We start from the raw sequence: 13,842 nt of genomic DNA, 5'->3' as shown, positions 1-13,842 counted from the left end.
ACGGCAAAAGTGAATTCAAAACAGGCCATAGTTACAATGTACCTTGGAACTCTTAAATTTCTCTTCGTTCATTGCCTAGAAAGCTTCATTAGGTGAAAAATGGATTAAACGGAGCGACAAATAATTTGACCATGTATTTGTTTTGTAGAAGATAAACTTCGTACTGGGAGGAGATGTACTGCTCAATAGAAATTAAAACTGTTGGGTTCTCAATACTCTGAAATGCCAGATGAGTGAGCCAGTACTGGCCATAAAATTTGAAATGTACAGCTTGTAAGGATCCAGGTTGTTCCTAGAGGAGATCATTGTTTTGAACAGTTAGATGTGTGCCATTTATACATAATCTTTTGAATAGTTAGATGTGAGCCATTTTTCAAAATTACCCCTCATCCTTTGACCCAATACCACCTTGTATCTCTGGAGAAAGTAAAGTTGGTTAAACCCAAATATGCTTATGTAAACTGATATCCAACTACAATTCCAGTTCCACCACAAAACCTGGATCAATTCGGCTGTCCGCAACTTTTTGTATTAGTATTACATCGATAGTTATCTTACAAAGCAAGGGAGAAAGCTTGACCCAAAACACTGAGTCCTTGTCTGTTTGCATAATACCATTTTGGTGGACTTCAGTGGTATTCGGTGTTCACTAATCATTGGTTCGTCAGCAAAAAAGGTTGGAAAAAGGAATATGGCAGACCATCTTCTTTCCGGATGACAACAAAAAGATTTAAGTGGATATAATATAGGCTCGCAATTTCATTTTAGCTTTCTGACCACAACTTGAAAGTTGAAAAACACAGAAGACCTGGACAGACTCGGTTTTTATGATGGTACAAGAGACTCTGTACATCTTCAGATTGGCATTTGCCAGTTGCTGAGTCAAATCTGTCCAAAGCGGAGCTTCACTATCCTCCCTCAGCTTGCTGGTTTATCTAATTATCTTCTGCAGCATGTGTGCTAGAACAGGTGCAATTGGACTGATTTTCAGAAAGTTCCTACACAAGATCAAGCCAATTTTGTCAACACTTAACTATAATGTTATATGAATCTTGTCATTATGCATATTGAATTTGTGACCTAAGGAATTTGAACCTATTGAAATTTAGAACCAAATGCAACATTGCTTTCCATCCAACCTGAACTTGTCTCTGAAGGAGCTTGATGTATTCAACTGCCTCATCTAGCATGTCTGCAGTGTTTGTTTGCTGTATAGTAAACATCGTAGGAAAAATGAATCAATTTTAAATTGTTCAAATATAATATCAAGCAGCTCTAATCAGAAAACCTTGCAACCAGATTTAAGAGAAATCTCTCAGGCTGATGCCAATTAAAAACCATAATATTTCTCAGAAGGGTTAGGCAAGATGTACAATAATATTAGATTATGAGAAAACAGGGACTTAGTACCCATCCTACCAAACCTTAGATTTTGGATTAATCAAATTCAAGTTCTCAAATCCTGAACTTCAACACAGTACCATTAAAAATATGTGAGAATTCTTTACCTTGTCCATGTTTGGCACAAGTTCCTGCAATTTTCTCATTCTTTCACTGATCCGTGTCCTTCGAACCTACAAGTGACACATTAATCAAATTTTTAATCCAACATCTATTTGAGTCAGATAGTTAGACCTAGGATGGCAAACTAACTACTAAAGAGTACTGACCCTCTCTGCAATGCTTCGTGGATGTGTTGCACAGCCTCGCTTTGCTCGAATTTTGCAAGGAACTGAGTCCTGAAGTAGCCTTTCCATTACCATTTCTGAGGATGATTGTGGTAAGCTGTATTGACGAGTTAATGCAGAAGGAAGATGTGTACCGGCTTCTACCTTCTAATACAACAATCAGAAAGATGACATAAATAGAACAACCTAATAAATATTATTGGCAAGTGTTCGAGCGAAGTAGCAAATTCCACACCCAACGAGCAACTAAATTGTCCAAATAATTCAAAATTTGATTTACACCAAAAATAATTAACTTTCAACTTGAGCCTTGATATAGAATGCATAGTCTTTGTCTTCACTTCTATTTAGTTTTTTTCGTTGTTTAAGGTACAATATGAATCCATACTCGATCAAAACATCCAAAAAAACCTCAAATTCAATGACAGGCTAAAAGCACACCGAATTCATGAACCCAAGCCCAAAACTGTGGAACATTTGAAACTTTGAATTTGTGTAAGAGCTTACCAGAGAACCTCTCATACTCAAAGGCAAAGGTGATAAATTTTTTCCATCAAGACCTCTTGGACGCTTTCTAGGAGAATAGGTTGACCCGTTTTGCATGTCTGCAAAGCCCTCAGAAACAATTGCTGCACCATCCCAAGATCCCACTGAAAAACCTGGAATATAATGTTGGACTCCATTTGCATTGCCTAAACTACCATCATCTGAACTACTCCCACCCAAGCTCTCAGCCGAGGATCCCACAGGCATGTTAAGCTTGTTGTCCACAAATTCTGGCATGCTCAAATCACTCAACTGAGATGAAAGCCCTGTTGTAGAACTACCTTGCTTCATAAAACTCATCTGACTTGCCAGCCTACGTGGAGCAACCAAATCACCACATGACCTGTTTTCAGCAGAAAGGTTGGTCATATTCCTTACTACCCCTAGGAAACCTGCAAAAAGACAATCAAATAGGAAATAAGGTTATAGACAAAGCCCAAAGCCAGCACAAAACACATGACATACAAGTCATGTAAACGAAGAAAACTTCCACTCATACTTCCATCCAATGAATGGTTTCCATTATTAGAGAATGATTTGAAGCCAACAATTTATTAATATATCTAATGTAATGCTCGTAAAATCTGTAAAAGCAGAAGCTAGATAAGTTGAGCTAGAAGCAAAACACCAGGAAAGAGACAAGGTACATCTAGGCTCAGCATATTCCCAATAAAAATAAGTTATACAGCTAAAACCAGATTTCCAAATACGTGAAATTTCTATAATTTTTCTCTCTAAATGTTAGTGTTAAATCCTCAGCACATTGTACATCGCAGTGGTATATAAGGGAGGAAGAGAGATGGCAGAGCGCTGGATTCTAATAGATGTTGGCCTGGTTTTGACTGCAAATACCCATAAGATGATTTCATAGGAGATTTCAATCATCAATTTGTTTGCTTGTAATCACCTTAATTCCTAGGTTATGTTTCCAAAAAACATGTTAAACTAAGTTACTAATGAGTGGCTTTTCTACAAGTTCAAAAATGCATTATACCCCTACTATTCTATGGTAGGGAGGTAGATTAATTGGGGAGCAATGAAGATTTTATAAGCAACAAACAATATTCACGTAGGGCAACAATCCTAATTGGTTCAAAATTTTGGTTGTCACATGACATCATTGAGTATGAACATCGAGTAAGAAATATAGGGCCACAAACCGGTTAGATGCCTCAACAGGAGACTGATTGAGTAGAAGTCATCTCAATTAAATGCTCAAGATAACTGATGCAAGCAACATCATAACCATGCACAGCTACTCAACAGATTGGACAGCAGAGAAAAAATGTTTCGTTTGCGTATAACATTTTTTGCAATTAGGTTTGGGCATTTGTTGCGAAAAACTATTTTCTCGGAGACATTCTTTTGCTAGTAAAATAAGGTTCTTAATCCCAGCCTTGCAACATTCTCTCAGTAGGTTGTTGCCAGAAATAAAGTCAATCACCAGTGCCTGGATACATCATATATTCCATTGTTTCTGGTACACCAAGCAATATAACTTCACCTATCCAGTCCAAAGGAAGAATAAGTCAAGGAAAACAACTACTACTGAATTGAATCCAACTGGCACCAGGTCCAACAGCAACATAAGATTGTTACTAAACCTGCAATCCTGTAATCTATGGATTCATATCAGCAAGAAAAACAGATGCCTGATGTCAAAACAAAGAGAAAGGGTATTCAAAGCCCACACATGATAAAATGGATGAATGAACTTGTTGGAGTGGAACTGGCTTAAAATAGAACACGAAAATCACTCTTGCAAGTGGAAGACGGAGAAAAATCCTAGCAAAAATAACTAGTTGTAAGGGTATGTACAACCCAATGTACTCTACAATGAGAAGTATCAGTTACAATATAAAACCTTAAGCCTATAAGACAAAGTCTAGGAATAACATCTGGAGAATGGTATGCTCTAACTCTTAAGTAGAGCTGATAGCTTGATCGTGGTCTCAACTACTGTAAAATCACTGAAACAACTGCCTATAATGGCAAGGGGATTGATATGGCCCGGTTACCAGAGCATGCCCCAAACTGATAACAAGTTCAGAAAAAATGTACGGTGAATGGAAAGACAAACTATCGAACAAAAACTGAGAAGAAGATACAGCAAATGGTAACGGTAAGTCAAAAAACTAGGTCTCTCACCATTTTCATAAACTCCTTGTCCCTCAACAGAAGCCAGGCGAGAAATAAATCCAGCAGGGGAGCTACTATGTCTAGTAAGATTGCCCTTGGCTGCAGCAGCAGCAGCAGAAGGGGGCATGGAATCATGAGGGTTACAGAAAAGGGGGTCTGTTCTGTAGTTTTGCTCCATCCCAGATCGAGGATCCTGTGCCTGGTAAACATTGCAGAATCTATTGGTGGAAGCCTCCTCGGGTCCATTCTCAAGTATTGAGGCAAGATGATGCTTAACCACATCCTCGTTCCCGCCCTTAACCCTAGTAGCACCACTAGCCCCATTCATGCCGCCAAACTGATTCCCTCCGCCTTCCTTCTCTGCCACACCAGATCTTTCAGGCCCATTGGATTGAATTACTCCAGAACTCGGCTCTGATGTTAGGGAAGACGAATCGGCACTGAAATAGCGGGCTATGTAAGTATGATCAGGCTCACGTGACCCTGTAACCCTGGGCAAATAATCATCCGCTTCTTCAACCAAACTAGCAAGAAAGGAACTAGGTGCAGACCTGTATCTCATAAGTCCGCTGGAGACCTGTGTTGAACTGTCAATATTCATGTCACTACTAGTACTGTTACTGCCAACAGAATGTCTGAAGCTGCCGCTATCCTCAACTTGCATTAAAGAAGGAGAACCCACTTGGACTCCATTGGAGGTGGACCTAGATAAAGAGGATTTCGGTGGTAGCTTTGAGCTTGAGCTTGATCTCTTCGGGCTGTACATTGCATACCATCAATCAATAAACGCTCTGTTTCCACACTTGTGCTCTCTTCATTAATGCTCCTAAATACCACTTCGGATTGCCCCAAATGGCTATCACGAGATGCTTCATATTTATTACTTTATTTCGCAGATCTGCACTAAAATCTATGAAGTCAAATTGAATTTTAAGACACTGATGTTCCGTGGAGTCTGACGTCTCTTATCCCCTTGCCTGCTGGATAGTAATGTGCATAAACATGGACCTTCATTGAGGACAACTCACGCTATAATATATGTATCTATACTTGTTTCGTAACTTGTAAGTAGGTGCTTTGACCATGAATTAGAGGGTATATATACATTAAATATATTTTCTTGTTGTATACTCATAAATTGGTCTGCTGGTTTGGTCGCTACAGCATATATCAAAGATCTAATAGCATGAAAATAACGCTAACGGGTCCTGTAGTTTTACGGCAGTTAGATTTCCCGTTAAGCGACGTCATTATGTCGACGACTGGATTTTGTCATTTGTTGGGAACTGTAGTTCTGTCAGTTAACGCCATTCTATTATTATATGACTGGCATTCTGTCACCGTCTTGTTGATTCCCTTCATTTGTTTGTTTAATTATGGATTTTTTAAAGATAAAATGCACTGCATTAAAAATAACTTGAAATAAAAAATTATTCTGGATTATCATATTTGTTACTTGTGGAATAGATTCAATGAACTATGGTACAACATCTTTGGACATTGAAATCTGATTTCAATGAAAGTGAAGTTGGAAAAGAAAAAGGACATTGTTTTATAATCATCTTATAAATAATAATAATAATAACTTAATTTTGTCATTATTAGTTCCTGCCCATTCATTCAATGCTACTAGTTTGGTTTTTTGACCCAATGAATTTTGATTATTTTTCTCTAACCTTAAGTTGTATTAAAAGTTTATCAATTAAATTATATTTAAAACATTAAAATACAATTTTTCTACCATGTCATTGGCTCTCAAGAATTTAGGCAAAGAAAAAAATATTTGTCTTCAATCGAAATTAAGCTGAAATTAGAAGATAAAGGTGGTGCCAAAAAGCTTTGTTAGATATATCTGTGTAATAAATGGTCATTAATGTTATTCTTGTCTAGAACTTAATGCAAAAAGCAGTGCATCAGTCAAATAAATGAATTCTAGATTCATCTTCCAGTGCAGAGACGTCCAGTAAAAGTGCTCAAGGATAGTTTTTATCTTTGTCTTTGTGAAATTGTTTGCAATTGCGAGTCACGAATCGCGGCCTCGAATATCAAATTTACGTCTATATTGGGTTGCACGACTCAGAGAGAGATTCTAAATTAGGTGTGTAGGTCCTATTCTACTTTGCCTGTTTATTAGAATATGCAAATTTGGGTGCAACGAGATTGCAGATCACTTTCCAGATCGAATTTTCTCTCTGTCGTATTTTCTTTTCCTCATTGCGTATGGAACTGGTTTTAGCTTGGTAATTTTGTGGCTGTGTTTGTAATTTGGTAATTTTGTCACCCACTGCTTGGATTTGTTTCCTGTTTAATTTTGTGAAGAACAACTTGGATTTGTTTCCTATTCTCAAACCCCTGATCTTTGACTGCTCCAACTGGAACCATAGTTCTTCTTTTTTCCTTTCCTTGTTCCTTTTTTTCCTTTCGTTGGGGTTTAGTTATTTTTGGCATTCGCCACTCCTTAATTGTTATGCCATTTTTCCAAATCATAAGCAGTGAAATGCTTACAGTAAGCAGACAACATCAAGCTACTGGGTTGTTGAGCTTTTTCTTGCTCCCCTTGAAATGATGTAACATAGACAACAACATATCTGCTGGTAACAAGGGGATCTTCACCAAGAGTCTTTTGTCCCCGAGCCCAATGAGGATCTCTGAAAATATTAATATTGGGTGCCCAGAAAGTAAGGTCAGCCTAGCCATTATTGTACATAGCCCGAGCTTCGATGGCCACAACTCCTGCAATGGCGGACCACAGGGTTTCATTGAAAGAGGCAGCGGTGAGAATGACTTGGGGAAACAAAGTGGCTACCCTAATGCTGCCATTAAAGCAGATGCCCAGCCCACTTGAGGCAAGGCGGTGCAATGATTCTGACCACCATTCATATGTAGGAATTCCTAACCTCTCTATGCCCTTTGCGCCTTTCACTGGCCTCTCACTATACCTAAGATTTTAACTAGTGTATTAGACAATTGTATTAAATGCAAGCTTACTATGGGACTATTCTAATTTCTTGTGTTAAGCTATGCAAATTTGAAGTTGTAACCCAAAATTCTTGTTCATTTTTTTTACATCGAGATAACTGCTTTCTATATACCCTGACTATTGAGCTTTCCATTGTAAATTACATCAAGATGTGTTAAATTGATAGTATTACAACCTAACTATTCAGCTACAACTCATTCTTAATATTTGATTGTTAAATGAAATTGGATGGAAGATCCATGTCATGTTAGAATCTACTGGAAGCAAAGGACTATTTGATTATTATAGCTCTAGCAACTTTTGGGATGGTAAGCTATGAAATGCATTAAGTGTAGGAAAGGTAACATTAATTGGATTGTTCTTGTAACAACAATTAACTTCCACCATTTTTCATGATATCTATTTCTTCGTAAAGTTTTTTTCATTAATGTTCCTCATTAATTGGTTCATTACCTTTAACTCTTAGTCCATTAGCTTTAGAGCATATGGCAGGAACTGTGACGCATCGCGTCCCTTGTGTATTATGATGAAATAAGATGTATTTAGTCTCCAATTAATGGATTTTACATTTGATGGGCATATTAAATGTTGGATTTGTAAGGACTTTTTGGATTAATACAAAACAGACGTAAAATTTGGTTTCAATATCTTTTAATGGTCTTACAAAATAACAAACCCACCTTAGTGACTTTATTTACTTTAAGTTACAATAGTTTATAGAGATATAATGATAAAGATTAAAATATAATACTTATATGAGAATAATTTAAGTTACTTATATAATATTTAACATAATTTAGTTAATATACGATCACTATTTTTGAAATTAATAGATAAACCTTTTATATGGAATTTATAACTTTTTTAGTTTAAATTATTAAAAAATTATGATTCTATGTTTTTATAAAGTACATACATATTTAAATATCTAGAAAATCATATTTTTACTAGAGAAATATTTATAATAAAACATAGTTTCTAATTTAATATATAAATATAATGTTACAATAGTATATTTACTTAAAATATTAAATCACTAAAAATTCATTCAAATTATGTGTAGTTATTTTTATTCATTGCATATCTTTTTATTTCATTAATCCTATCTTTTATGTGTTTCATATTTTTATATTGGTATGGAGTAGTGCTTCTTGATACAATAGTATTAGCATATCACAAATATTTTAAAAAGTTAATTTTGTATAATATAGAAATTATATTAGACATTGTTGTGAGACAATGGCTGTGTGTAGTTTATATTATTCAATTTAGTAGATTGCATGTTCTATAATTAGAGTTTTTTTTATATATTGTTTCATAGTTATGAAGTTCATATTTATTTAATTTACAATTTTTCGTTTGATTTTAGGTTTATTTTATTAATATTACTATGTTTTTGAATTAAAAGCAACCAAAACTAGGGGCTGGCCCATTAAACAGTCAAACTGGTGAACCACCAGCAAATTACCACCATCCAAAACTACCCCCTACCACTTAAAACACAAAAACATAGTTCGAAAAATTAAAGAGTTTCAACAGGCATAACATAAATACTACCTGTACTAGAACTAAAAAAGCTAAGGAAATATAAAAACAAAGGCATAACTACCTTAAACCCAGCGAAGTTCAACAACCAACACAAAAACAACATGAAAAACCAAAAAGAGAGAGCCCTTAAGGCTTCTTGGCCACCTTCCTCCCCAGGAGGATATTAGCCCAATCTTCCACAAGGAAGTCAAACAGCATTTTGAAGTCCTCCTTTGGCAGATCACCCTCCTGGTCTTTAAACAAGTTTAGCGTGGTTGTAGACGCATGTGTCACCTTGATAGTAAAATTTGTAAAGAGTCGCATTCTTTCTTCTAGAGCATGGATTGTTTCCCACACATCATTACCAGTCGTCTTCTTGATCTTCATGGTGACCCGACATAACATTAATATTAATATGTTAAAGTTATGATATTTTCTTATAGAACTCATTTTATTGTACTTGTTTTCAATTAATAGCAAGGAATAATCAATTAAATAATGTGAATCAATAGAATAGTCACATATTTATATTGTTTATTAATTCTTAAGATTTGGTTTGAATATATTTATAAAGAGTTTTCATACATACATCATAATCATATTAGTAATATTAGGTTATGCTCCTATAACACCAAAAATGTATGAGCTACTCAAGTTAGTTGTAAAATAGTTTTAATGATTTCAAAAATTATAAATGTCACATGTAAACATTAGAAAAATTAAAACTTTAAAATATAAATATAAATTCTTACATGTAATTGAAAAAATTAATCATTAGATAAGTAAAAGTGATTGCAATAGTATATTGCCTACTGCAAATACAATTTAATAACTAGCATTTGCACTAGAAGGTGCAATGTGTATGCCGATAGTAACATATGTTGTATAGTTTCTTCAATGTGACAGAAGGAGGAAACATTTTGTCTGCATCAAAATCAACCATTTGTAACAAATACACATCATAAATCTGTAAAAATACGAGACATTTGTGTGGGGCTTGTTGTATTGGTATTTGTTGTATATTTTTAGGTTACATATTTAGGTTTAAGTTTTTCACTTTTAAAATATTAAAATTTGTATAGTTGCTATTAGGTTTCAAGTTGTAATATTATTTTTTAAATGTTGAATTCAAAACAAATTAGCTATAGTTTGACTTTTTTTCTATTCTTTTTTCCCTTTTAATCATTTTAAGACTTGTATTATTGACAAACAATGGTCGGATTCTTGTTGTATATTTTTAGGTTACATATTTAGGTTTAAAGTTTTCACTTTTAAAATATTAAAATTTGTATAGTTGCTATTAGGTTTCAAGTTGTAATATTACTTTTTAAATATTGAATTCAAAACAAATTATCTATAGTTGGATTTGTTTTCTATTCCTTTTTCCTTTTTTATCATTTTAAGACTTGTATTATTGACAAACGATGGTCAGATTCTTGATGTATATTTCTAGGTTATACATTTAGGTTTAAGGCTCTCACTTTTAAAATATTAAAATTTGTATAGTTGTTGTTAGATTCTTGTTGTATATTTTTAGGTTACATATTTAGGTTTAAAGTTTTCAATTTTAGAATATTAAAATTTGTATAGTTACTATTAGGTTTCAAGTTGTAATATTATTTTTTAAATGTCGACTTCAAAACAAATTAGCTACAGTTTGACTTGTTTTCTATTCCTTTTTCCTTTTTAATCATTTTAAGACTTGTATTACTGACAAACGATGGTCAGATTCCACACAATTTTGCACAAACCTGTAAGTGCATATGAGCTACACAAAAATACATTTTGTATAGTTGCTATTAGGCTTCAAGTTGCAATATTATTTTTTAATTGTTGAATTCAAAACAAATTAGCTACAATTTGACTTGTTTTATATTCCTTTTTCCTTTTTAATCATTTTAAGACTTGTATTATTGACAAACGATGGACGGATTCCACACAATGTTGCAAGCCTATAAGTGCATATGAGCTACGCCAAAATAAAATTTGTATAGTTGCTATTAGTTTCAAGTTGTAATATTATTTTTTAAATGTCGAATTCAAAACAAATTAGCTACAGTTTGACTTGTTTTCTATTCCTTTTTCCTTTTTAATCATTTTAAGACTTGTATTATTGACAAACAATGGTCAGATTCCACACAACGTTGCAAGCCTATAAGTGCATATGAGCTTCGCAAAAATAAAAATTGTATAGTTGCTATTAGGTTTCAAGTTGTAATATTATTTTCTAAATGGATTAAAATATTAAAATTTGTATAGTTGCTAATATTTTTTAAATGGAAGACAATAATTTAATGAACCACAATCACTAAGGCAAGAAATAGATACAGTTAATGCTTTCCTCATCTATTTTGCATGCAAGATTTTGTTCATATGTTAGTGGCTTCGATGAATGAAGGGTGGATTCCAATGGGTATGACTATCACCCATAACATTGTTCTCTTATTTAAACTGGAATTATGTTCTCAAACAACATCATACATCTACAGGGATCAACCGTGCCTGAGGTCTCATATTGATTAAAACTCAAAATCTCTATGTTTCGCATAGGAAAAATACTCAAATCCAAGGATGACACAGAGATGAAAAAGAAATGTACACAATAGTAATAATTTTATCAATTCAGCAGTGGATAATCTTACAGTTCGTAACACGATACTTCATATTTGCAATAGAAATTAGCAAGTAATGGCAAGGAAGGAACCTAGTTCAACATCATTGTTGTCTCGCTTCCAATCACCCTCCCTAATTTGCAGCCATAGTTTCCCCCCATACTTTTAACTACTTCCTTCCATGTGTAATTGCACCCCCACCCACCACAAACTTATGAGTATCCCATCCCTAACTATTTTCTAAGCTCCTCCCCAATAATGAGCTCCATATAAATAAAAGGGTAAGGTTTTCATTTCATTACATTTTTTTTTTTGTTTTAAAATATTGGTGTCATCCAAACTTTTTAAGAAGTTGTCAATTTGGTGGCATCCAACATCAGACACTATTCTGACATATGATGATTTCCGGCTATTGTGTGCCACAATAAATAAGCCTATCAACTTAATAATAATAATAATAAGTGCCATGCAGTGGCATGTACTTGTTATTATAGTTACAAATAGTAGAAATTATTATAGTAATTATAAAAGTAGCTTAATTATATAGTTGAGCTTATGTAATCTCCAAAAATATTCAATATGGAGCTCCGTAAAAAGGGCTCCTATAACCCCAAATGAATTGAACCAATTGTAATTAAGATAAATAATTTTTAAAAATATATTTAATTGCTAAAAAATATAAACTTTAGAAATACTGAAATAAGGTAAAAATATTTGAATACAATTGGTTAGTTTGTGCAAAATTAATTGACTTTTTGTACGAAGTGAATGCAATAGGACAAGTTGGCAAGCACAATAATAACAACTTATTTTTGTCACTATATTATAAGGAAGTATTTAATGTATTTAGTTCTTAATTAATAGGGCTCAAATTTGATAAGAATATTAAATTTTGCATTTGTAAGGACTTTTTAGATTGAAGCAAAATGGTTAAGAAATATGAAAGTGAAGTTGGAAAGGAAATGGACATTATCTTTTAATCACCTTACTAATAATAATAATAACTTATTTTTGACATTATGTATTGTGCGGAAATAAAATGTATTTAGTCTTTAATTAATGAGACTCAAATTTGAATTTAATTATCTATGTTGTGTGAATTTAATTATGACTTCTTGTAATCATTTTAAGATTTTATTTTCAAAGGGTCTCTAATAGGTGATCTAATTTTACTTGCATTTTTGTAAATTACACACACACACACACACACACACACACACACACACACATGTATACATCTATACACATATACATACATACATACATACATACATACATCCATACATATAATATATATATATATATATATATATATATATATATATTTGTTCACTAATTTCATTGATATCAAATATTATAAAGCTTTTATAAATTATTATTATTATTGTGTGATTTTTTCAATGAATTTATATTGAGATTGACTCCTCCAAAACTATGAGAATAATATAAAATGTTTGTTAGTGTTGAAGTTGATGAACGATCAACCCCACAGCTCCCAAGATCACCTGCATGCAAACACTTGTCACTGAAGAGAGAGGCAAAAAACTATGGAGGCAAGAATTGCCAGATCCATAGATGAGACATCTTTGATGAGCAAAAAGAGAGATTGTTATTATCAAAAGTGAATTATCTCAAGTTAATGTTTACAATGAAAGATCATCCTTATAAAGGAGATCAAAACCCTAAAAAAGGTCTAACCTAGGTTGCATCAAAATAATTAACAAAAGAATTAATTATTAGATGCCTAAAGTTTAGCTTAAGCAACTAGAGTTAATTAAGAAATATCTAATTACTCTAACACCCACCCCCCCCCTTAAGATAAACTTAGGGAGTAGCTAAAAACCTAGAAACTACTGCTGAAAGTAGAAATGGGTCCCAACAAACAAAGCCTGATGAGGTACCCAAGTACAACCAAATATTTGTAAAGAGGAGAAACAGAGAAAACCACATGGGAAAAACTCTACTCAAAACAGAGATGGAAAACATTGTGATATTGCTATCAAGATTTAACTGTGTGATTTTGAGTCAAACTCATTGACCCATGTTTCATGAGTAGTGATTCAACATGAATACATCTCTCATGAGAATAAATGGAACACATAGTACTCATTGGATCTAGGTGATGCTCACAGGGGTGAAGCACCAGGACTTCCTGGGAGGTCACCCATCCCAATAATACTCCAGCATAAGCGCGCTTAACTACGGAGTTTCCTCCATGGTTAAACCTAAAGCTTGCAACCCCATTTGCAAAACCTTCACCAGTGTTGTGCCTTATGAACCATTCATTAGAAAGACCCTTAATCTCATCAATTGATAAGTAGGAGATAATTTCCATAGTAAGTCAAATTGT

At 33.7% G+C, this 13,842-nt stretch overlaps 1 protein-coding gene across 2 annotated transcripts; it reads right to left on the bottom strand.

Annotated features, from left to right (window-relative positions):
- Nucleotides 1-432: 432 nt before the first annotated feature.
- Nucleotides 433-5,223, bottom strand: LOC149563210 (uncharacterized). Of its 2 annotated transcripts, none has more exons than XM_089826580.1 (6): nucleotides 4,383-5,223; nucleotides 2,196-2,626; nucleotides 1,671-1,835; nucleotides 1,509-1,574; nucleotides 1,140-1,208; nucleotides 433-998 (listed from the first exon to the last, which is right to left on the bottom strand). In XM_089826580.1, the coding sequence occupies exons 1-6, from the start codon at nucleotides 5,137-5,139 to the stop codon at nucleotides 936-938; spliced, it is 1,551 nt and encodes a 516-aa protein (XP_089682706.1). In that variant the 5' UTR covers nucleotides 5,140-5,223; the 3' UTR covers nucleotides 433-935. The 2 variants fall into 2 exon arrangements, with proteins under 2 accessions (XP_089682706.1, XP_089682707.1); XM_089826581.1 differs by having other exon boundaries at nucleotides 1,671-1,832.
- Nucleotides 5,224-13,842: the final 8,619 nt, after the last annotated feature.

This window comes from Cupressus sempervirens, chromosome 4 (genome assembly GCF_028749045.1).
Source record: "Cupressus sempervirens isolate cs-2001-9-10 chromosome 4, ASM2874904v1, whole genome shotgun sequence".
Taxonomy (NCBI): domain Eukaryota; kingdom Viridiplantae; phylum Streptophyta; class Pinopsida; order Cupressales; family Cupressaceae; genus Cupressus; species Cupressus sempervirens.
The sequence above is the reverse complement of the archived record's forward strand: the minus strand, read 5'-3'. Positions and strand labels throughout refer to the sequence as shown.

Coding starts and splice junctions, on each gene's coding strand:
- LOC149563210 (XM_089826580.1), bottom strand. CDS start 5,139: ATGTACAGCCCGAAGAGATCAAGCTCAAGCTCAAAGCTACCACCGAAA. Junction 2,627..4,382: donor ACAAGGAGTTTATGAAAATG/GTGAGAGACCTA, acceptor GTCTTTTTGCAG/GTTTCCTAGGGGTAGTAAGG. Junction 1,836..2,195: donor TGAGTATGAGAGGTTCTCTG/GTAAGCTCTTAC, acceptor TTGTTGTATTAG/AAGGTAGAAGCCGGTACACA.